Source organism: Myodes glareolus, chromosome 1 (genome assembly GCF_982192425.1).
Source record: "Myodes glareolus chromosome 1, mMyoGla1.1, whole genome shotgun sequence".
Lineage (NCBI taxonomy): Eukaryota > Metazoa > Chordata > Mammalia > Rodentia > Cricetidae > Myodes > Myodes glareolus.
The window spans coordinates 86,068,611-86,078,239 of NC_142026.1; the positions used below are offsets into that span (position 1 = coordinate 86,068,611).

Consider the following 9,629-nt stretch of genomic DNA (forward strand, 5'->3'; position numbering starts at 1 on the left):
AGATATTTATTGTCAATTTTATCTACCTTTTAGTCCTCTGTGTTTAAATCAGCACCCTAATTTGAATAAAAAGATAAAGATTTCTTCCATTCTATGAAATTCTGTTTTTGTTACATATTTAGAAATTTTTTTTTAGATTTATCAAGACCCACCTCTGTTTTTTAATTAGCTCTTGGAAAAATCAGGGTCCTATTTGAAAGCCCATTACTAGATCCAGATCCAATAGGATGATAAATTAGTTTTTTTCTAGGAACTTCAGTTTTCTTTTTCTTTCTTTTTTTAACTTTAAGACATCACTGTTAAAATATATAAAAAATACTGTACAGGGGGCTGCAGAGATGGCTCAGCAATTAAGAGCAACTACTCTTGCTACAGACCTAGATTAAGTCCCAGCACCCACATGGCTGTTTATCACCATCCATGACTGCAGTTCTAGGTGATCCAATACCATCTTCTGGTTTTGCTGGGTACCACAAGCGCATGGTTCATAGACACAAATGCAGGCAAACCATTAATAAAAATAAAATGAAAATAATAAAAATAGATAAAGCTTTACTCTCATGCATCAAAGGATGTGATAGAGTGAAAAGACAGTTTCTAGATTAGAAGAAAATATTTACAAACTGTATATCACAAGAGTTAATGTCTAGAGCACATTAAAAAAATTCCAATGAACTAACAAAAAGATAAGTAAAAATGAGCAAAAGAGTTACATAAATGTTTATTCAAAGGTATAAAAATGACTAATAAACATATGGAAAAAGCGACCCAGTGTTACTTATCTTGGAGAAAAGAACTCAAAGTATAATGAAATATCACTATGTATCCATTAGAATGACTAGGACAGAATTCTGAGATTTTCAAGGAAGACAATGCACTCCTCAAATTGTTCCTCACAACACAAATAGAAGGAACATTGAAATTTCATTTTATAAGACCATATTAACTCTGAGTAACTTATTGTGATATAGTCCTAATACTCTGGGATTTTGAAGCAGTACCCTGTACTTTTAGGGGTGAGTAAGTTTTGGGTGAAAGCTTATCTAAGGAATGGATCAGCTACCCAATCTACTGCCTTTGCTTGTCTTTTGTCAATTTGCCCATAGTGCTCTCAGAACTTTATCAGGTCGTAGAAATGAGTCTCTTTCCAGCTCAACACACACAGTTTTCAGCTCTTCCAAGATTGTTCCCAATGATGTAATTGGAGCCATTTGCCGAAAGAACCTTGTATCATTCTTGGGTATAGCAGTTCTACCTCTTACTATACACCTGACATTGTGCAAATTTTCGGTTGACAGCAGTGTAGCCATGCATGGTGTCATCTTTACAGCTCATGTTTCTTAAGCTAGTGGCTTGTACAGCAATGATTTGCCAGGAGGGTAGAGGCCCTTGACTGATGATTCACACTGTCATTGTCTGGAACTGCACATGAAATTTTCTCCCTGCCTCCCACTCACATACCTTATTTCAACCTGTGGATTTACATCTTAAATTTGTCTTAGTTCACTTGATCTGTCATATTTCCAGCACATAGATTTTTTATATGGACTGTAATTTAGAGTATGTCTTTTAGAATAATGCTAATCAAGAACAAACCAAGTTTTATGATGATCTTATGTATTCTTAGACTATAAAAAGAACTTTGTACCTGGGCACTTGATAAACCATTTTCTTTCATGACAGGAAATCTTGACATTCGAGGATGTGTCAATAGACTTCTCTCAAGATGAGTGGGATTGCCTGGACTTTGCTCAGAGGGCTTTGTACAGGGATGTCATGTTGGAGACCTACAGTAATATGCTCTCTGTGGGTGAGACTTATTCATAATTGTTTTATATAAGCATGTTTAATAACTATGCCTAAATTGTCTCCCTGATATTGACATGATAATTTAATAAAAATCATGAAGTTCATCATGTGGAACATAATATTTCTTGTAACTTTAATTTGTCAATAAATTTCTGACTCCGGTAGATGACACTGATCATTCAAACTTTTATAATATGTTTTACTTGCAGAAACATCATAGATTATATAAATTTGCAACTTAATGATTCAAAATATATTTTAACTTAGATACATTAAAAATTTCAAAAATAACTCTAAGTATAAAATATCAGAAATTATTTTGAATATTTTAAAATATTAGAAGATACTGCTTTTTCTATTACTTTTTCTGTTTCCCATGTAGATTAGATCTGTGTATGAAAAGACAAGATCTCCTGAGTAAATTGGGAGCATGGGGACCTTGGGGGAGGGTTGAAGGGGAGAGGAGAGGCAGGCAAGGAAGCAGAGAAAAATTTAGAGCTCATTAAAAATCAATAAAATAAAAAATATAAAAGAAGATAGCAATTAGGAAATTATATCTTGAATTTTATATTGCATGTATTCTCATATTATCACTATGATGATGTATAAGAAACCCATGTGTTTTACTGTCATATATCTGTTACAACACACAGGTATTTCAGTGTCAAAACCAAACCTCATCAGTTCTCTTGAACAAAGCAAAGAGTCCTGGAATGTGAACATTGGAGAGAAAGAAGGCAATGAACAAGGTAAGCCAGAATGAAGCATTGGCACTTGTGGGAATTCTAAGACTTGGAGAATTTTGTTCTTGCAGTGGGGTTTGCAAATATCTTTAATGGAAATGATATAAAAATTCACAGTAAATAATTATCCCAAAATATTTCATAGGTCTTCTTCACATAAAAATTCACTTTGAATAATTAACTCAAATTATGGCATAAAGAGAAGGAAAGATACCAGCCGGAGAGACAGCTTAGGGGGTAGTAGTTCGGTTACCGTCTATCAGTACTATCAGTACACCCCCCGCCCCCGCCCCCCCCCCCCCCGCCGGCCTGCAGAACGACACACAGTCTTCCACCATCCACCGTAGATTTGCATAGAGTAGCAGGAAAAAAAAAGAGGAAGAAAGATGAATTGTTTCCACATCCTTGACTGTTAGCAATCTTTGAAATCAACAATATTGAAAGGAAAATTAGCATTCAAGTAAAACTTTCACAGCATATGAAAGAGTATTTCTCTGTACCGGTTCACATCTTCTTTTCTGCTCTCCTGACAGTATTACATGGTTTTTACTGTTGTGTAGTTTCACATAAAATCAGAAGATATAACTTTTATAGTGGTACTCATTTTAAAAGATGGCAACATTCTTTCTTTGCCTTAACAGCTACAGAATTTATTAAGTAATTTTATCTATTTCTATAAAAATATTCATTATAAATTAAGAATTGTTTAGGAATATACATATTATTCATCTATTTTATTTTTTCATTATTATTATTATTATTAAAAAATTTCCGCCTCCTCCCTACCTCCCATTTCCCTCCCCCTCCCCCCACTCCTCTCCCCCTCCCTCTCCAATTCAAAGAGCAGTCAGGGTTTCCTGCCCTGTGGGAAGTCCAAGGTCTTCCCTCCTCCATCCAGGTCCAGGAAGGTGGGCAACCAAACAAACTAGGCTCCCAAAAAGCCAGTACATACAGTAGGATCAAAACCCAGTACCATTGTCCTTGGCTTCTCAGTCAGCTCTCATTGTCCTCCACGTTCAGAGAGTCTGGTTTGATCCCATGCTCTTTCAGTCCCAGTCCAGCTGGCCTTGGTGAGATCCCATTAGATCAGCCCCACTGTCTCAGTGGGTGGATGCATCCCTCCTAGTCCTGACTTCCTTGTTCGTGTTCTCCCTCCTTCTGCTCCTCATTTGGGCCTTGGGAGTTCAGTCCAGTGCTCCAATGTGGGTCTCTATAGATGGATCTCTATAGATGGATCTCCATCCATCGCCAGATGAAGCTTCTATGGTGATAAGCAAGATATTCATCAGTGTGGCTATAGGGTAGGGCCACTTCAGGCTCCCTTTCCTCAGCTACCCAAGGAACTAGATGGGGACATCTCCATGGACACCTGGGAACCCCTCTAGAGTCAACATCTATTTTAAAATCATCTCTAAATCTCTGAATATCAAAATTTATAATATGATAATTTCCATACAAAATTTGAGTATTCTCTTGTTTTCCTTTGTGATGTATTGTGCGACTTATTTTCTTTGGAAAAGCATATTTATATATAGATAATATATTGTTTTCAATATCTGTATTGATTATTTTAGATACCATACAATATCATGTGATCATATTCAACTCTCAAACAACTCCAACATTCCCCTTCCTCCAGACATCTTTGCATTTTTTCTTTTCTTCTTTTACATGCACAGGGCTTTGAGCCTGGCCTACAATATGGTTGAATTGTCAGGAGGTACACATTCTTAAAATAACTTTACCCTTTTCTTCAAGCATTTTTAAAATCAGAGGAAAATCTCACCAAGGGGTGGGTGTCCATGTCCTCTCATTCTTTCTTTATAGTTTTATCTAGTTTTAGATTTTTCAGGTCTGATGCATGCTATCCTAATCCCTTGAACTCATATGAACAGCTGTCATGGTGTGTGAAGAAAACCCATTTTTTTGTAGTGCTTTATCATTTTTGGCCCTTAACATTTATTATTGCTCTGTCTTGATGAGATCTGCACATTCTAGGGAACAGGTTTGATATAAACATCGTACTTAGATCTGAATATTTTCTTATTGTCTGTGCAATGAAAACTTGTGGGTCAGTTTGTAGATGTCAAGTTCTATGAGAATCTACAGGAATGAAGGCTTAGAGATGAAAGTCTGTGTAAAAACAATGAGATATCAGGTATTATTTTAATAATACATTCATGCATCAGAATTATGGTAGTAGGTGTTACTTTCTATCTTTTAATAATTCATCTACAGTTAGCATGAGTACTGCTCATATCATTCTACAAAGTAAAAGCAGCAGATCACTGTGAAATTCTTTTCATGAGGACAGTTACATTGATACCTAAACCACTTATATGCCCAAAAAGTACATGGATGAAATGACAATTTCCTCATGAAACTAATATATATATTATACATATTATATATATATATATATATATATCCTCAATAAAATATTTGCAAACTGAATCCAAGAAAACATCAAAATACCATCTACCATAGGCTTTAATCAAAACATATAGGAATGAATCAACAAATGAGAACCTATGTATGTAATCTACCAGGTAAACAAACTGAATATCAAATTTCAGATGTTCATCTAAATAGATGTAGAAAAGTCTTTGAAAAATATCAACAACCCTTCTTGATAAAAGTTCTGGAGAAACTAGAGAAGCAAGGGACAAGCTTCAAAATAAATGGTCCAATTTAAAGCAAGCCTATAAACCACATCATCTACATGGTAAGAAATTCCAAACCTTTCCAGTAAAATATGGAATAATACAAGGACATTCACTCTTTTTATATGTATTCAGTAGAGTATGTGAAATCTTCACTGGAACAAAATACAAATGAAGAAGATCAAAAAGTGATGAATAGGAAAGGATGAAATCAAGTGAATTTTATATGAAGTTGCTATGATTTCATACATAAAAGACTTAGAATTTTACCAGGGAAATTCTACAAATTAGAAACACTTCCAATAAAATTGAGGTAATGCAAAATAAAATAGCAAAAATCAGTAGCCATTCTATATACAAATAAAAAAAGAAGTTAAATAGAAATCAGTGAAATGATGTTTTCCACAATATATTCAGAAATTAGTTTGTGGTATTTCAAACTAAACAAGAGAAAGACCCTTCTCAAATGTATATGGCATTGAAAAATTTATTGGAAAAGATATCAGAAGATGGAGAAAGTTCACATGCTCAAGGTTTGGTCAATTGATATAGCAAAAATGGTCATCCTACCTAAAGTAAAGTTCTGATTCTGTGCAAAACCCAACAGAATTCAAACACAATTCCTCATAGATCATTAAAAGACTGTCTTTAGCATTATATGAATGTAGACAAACAAAAATCTCACAATGGCTTAAACAATCATGAAAAAAACTATACATTGTAGAATGTATACCATCTACAATATTAAATTATACTACAGTTAAATAATAATCAATGCAAGAGCTATGAGACCAGCTCCAGCCCCTATCCACAGTCCCAAAGATGAGATGATACTCAGGAGTTAAGGGAATACAAAGGATTACTATGAACTTCCCATAAAGGGGTTAATGCCCTTCCTTTCAAATATTCTTTATTGTTCTGTTGTAATACAAAAGTTTTCAACTATATATATTTAGAATCAGCAAGTTTCAGCCCTGGCGAGGTACAAGCTCCGAGTATTTCAGGGTCATAGAAAGAGATAAATGTTTTACATGAAGCAGTAACTCTCAATCTTACTCTAATGGCTCAAGTTTGGGGTTGTTGAAACCTCTAGGCACTTCTTAAAGAGAAAGAAAGTTAATTTATGGAGAAAGTGAGACTAAGGTATTTGGGAAAATTAAGAAGGGAATATGTATGCTTTGGCAGTTATCTTAAATGTAACTAGATAAATAAGCTAAAGATTACAATCAGGGAAAATCAAATGCTAGGGAAGAATCATCTTTTTTTCTTAGTGCAACTTTTCTCCAGTGGGTGGAGGAAGTATCTGGAAACTAGGAAATTTAGGTAAATACACAAAGGAAGTATGTTTTATTTGTTCTTGTTGGCACTTTTGCTAGATGTTAACTGGCTGAAAGGAGCCTTTTTGCCTCTCAGGATTACATTCTGTGCTATCTTCACGGTAATTATAAGCAAAAAGTTTCTTGCTTCAACAGATCCAGATAAATATAATTTCCAGAGGATTTTTTTTCTGTTCTGTTTTATGAAATTTTTGTGTGTGCAAATGTTTGTCTTTCTAACTACATATACTTGTTGTACTTTCTCTTAATCTCCTTACTTCTGTTGTCTTATCCGATTTATTTGATTTTGATTATATAATTTCATTTTTATTACTTAGATGCCTATTTGTTTTCTAAGAAGTGACATAAAGTCACTAAATTTAGACCTAAGTGAATATGGGGAGAATCACAGGTCATATGAAGGATGAAAAGTCATAATCAAAATATATTTTATGAAAAGCATATATTTTTGTGTAAGAAAAAGAAAATGTGTTTATAATGTTATGATCAGTCCTCAAAAATTTCACTCATATCTGAAAATCTATAAATCCCTTCAATATGGCGTGCATGGTTCTTTGAGAACCAGTTAGTAATAACTGTTTCCTGCTGTTCATTTCTCCTTTTTTATTAATTAGTATTCTGTCTGCCTCATTAATGTTATTCAGTTGCTCATTTCAAGTATTTGAAGAGATTAGATTTTTTTATTAAAATGCAGTTTCATAACAAATGTGATTTTTAATACTTGAGTTATAGGCTTTGTAATAGTTACTTTTCAAATGCTGTGATAAAACACCATGATAAAGACAACGTATAAAAGAAAGATCAGTGATGATGAATCAATGGGATTAGTTTACAAGGGTCTAGAAAAGCCGTAAGAGGTCACATCTAGAACAACCATGTGAATCAGAGAGCTCAGTAGTGGCAGCAGAAGGCTTTAAAGTTCTCAACACCAGTCTCTATGGACATAGGCCTTCCAGTAAGTTGAAAGCCCCTAATCCTACCCATAAATATCCACCATCTTCAGGCCATGTAGTCAGATGTCTGAATATATGGGGTCATTTCGTTCAAACCACTATAGTATTATTTATTATTCTAAAAATCATGTTTGAAAAGTCCAAGGTAATGTAATATATATATATATATATATTCAATCCTGCCTTTTTTCATATTTCTTTAGTGTATGTTATGAAAGATGTTCTATTCACTTGTCTTGAGAAGATTGTTTCATTAGAAAAAAATGATCATAAGTTTTTCTATGCCACAAAGCATATGGTTCCCATACTTATAAAATGGTGTGCCTTATATATCTGAAAAATTTTCACCTTAGTGTACTAATTCAGATAATTAACTATTTCCTTTTTTACAGTTCTATATTTCCATCAAACACAAGAACAACTTGCACAGGCAAATATACAAGATTCAATTCTGAAGTTGGTATCTGGAATATCTGTAAGTTTTGACCTAGAAACCTTTCTCTTAATGATTTTTTAAAAATTTGGTGATGAGAGCAAAAAGAAAAGTTTGTGTCATACTTGAAATAATCTTTACTTACGAGCCACCCTAGATAAATCTGCCAAAAAAGGTCAAGAATTTCTACCTTATTGTGAATGATGTCACACTAGAACTCATACATTTATAGAAGATGTTACTTTTCTTAAAAAATGCACTTAAAGTTTTAAAACATGTTTTTATCTGCAAAGAAAGTTGAAAAAGTCTGAAAAGTGAATGATAAATATTCTATTAAGTATTCATTAGAGTTCCCACAACTATTAATTACATTTGTGACAAACTAATCAATTTAGATCTACACTGAAAGGTTTTTCTCAATAAAATGAAACTGAAAATGTAGCATAGCATTTCTAGTGGGGAAAAGTCTTACATATAAAGTGATGCTATTAAATCCTTCCCAAAAACTCTAGGAAGAATAGTTGTCACAACTATCAGTTGTGGAACAAATGACCAAAACAATGCCCCACAGTACATGTTTACTCAGTATTTAAATATATAGTAGGAGGCTGTTTTTCCTGAGAAATGTATGGAGATATTTGCTTATAACACACATCTATTTTTCCTCCCATACGACCAGAAACAAGAGAAACATTATATAAACATTCAAAATGAAAAGACACAATACAACTATAAGGAATATGGAAAGAGCTTCAACAGATGTTCATGCCACAATAGTCATAAGAGAATTAATCCCAAAGAGAAAGGACATAAATGTCAAGATTGTGATAAATCATTTCCCCATCATGCAAGTCTTCAAACTCACCAAAGAATCCATTCTGCTGACAAACCTTACAGATGTCAAGAATGTGGCAAGTCCTTTACCCGTCATGCACATCTTCAAGCTCATCACAATATCCATACTGGTGATAAATCTTACAGATGTCAAGAATGTGACAAGTCTTTTACCCAGGCCTCAACACTTTACAGACATCACAAAATCCATACTGGTGAGAAACTTTACAGATGTCAAGAATGTGGCAAGTCCTTTAGCCAGGCCTCAACACTTTACAGACATCACAGAATCCATACTGGTGAGAAACCTTACAGATGTCAAGAATGTGGCAAGTCCTTTACCCGTCATGCAAATCTTCAAACTCATCACAGAATCCATACTGGTGAAAAACCTTACAGGTGTAAAGAATGTGGCAAGTCCTTTACCCGTTATTCAAATCTTCAAACTCATCACAGAATCCATACTGAGAAACCTTATAGATGTAAAAAATGTTGCAAGTCCTTTACTATATGCACAAGTCTTAGAAGGCATCAGAAAATTCATGTAATGGGTACACTTTTTAAAACTTCGTAGTTTAACTCACACCAATTTAATTTACCCGTCTTCATACACTGAACAAGCTATTTCACAGACTCACATGCTTCAATTACTTTCCAAGCTTAGTCAATACTTATACGGTGCTATTGTCCTAATAAATTTAGAAATATTGTGTTCAGATTTGGATTTTATAATCATGAAACATTCATTGTGAAATAAATTATTTATGCATCATGTTGGGGATGTAACAATTCAAATATCAATTATTATCAATAAATATCTCTAGTAGAAATGAATTAAGCAATAACACTTCTTGACT

The 9,629-nt window shown here is 33.8% G+C and overlaps 1 protein-coding gene across 1 annotated transcript; it reads left to right on the top strand.

Moving 5' to 3' along the window:
* The first annotated feature begins 1,776 nt into the window (after positions 1–1,776).
* Positions 1,777–9,346, top strand: LOC146895902 (uncharacterized). The gene is made up of 4 exons (XM_085685360.2): positions 1,777–1,810; positions 2,463–2,558; positions 7,898–7,981; positions 8,610–9,346. Exons 1-4 carry the CDS (start codon positions 1,777–1,779, stop codon positions 9,344–9,346), a joined length of 951 nt encoding a protein of 316 aa, XP_085541486.2.
* Positions 9,347–9,629: the final 283 nt, after the last annotated feature.

Excerpts from the sequence above, each read along its gene's own strand:
- LOC146895902 (XM_085685360.2), top strand. The coding sequence starts at position 1,777 with ATGTTGGAGACCTACAGTAATATGCTCTCTGTGG. Across the intron at positions 1,811-2,462 it reads CAGTAATATGCTCTCTGTGG|GTATTTCAGTGTCAAAACCA; the intron begins GTGAGACTTATT and ends TACAACACACAG. Across the intron at positions 2,559-7,897 it reads GAAAGAAGGCAATGAACAAG|TTCTATATTTCCATCAAACA; the intron begins GTAAGCCAGAAT and ends CCTTTTTTACAG.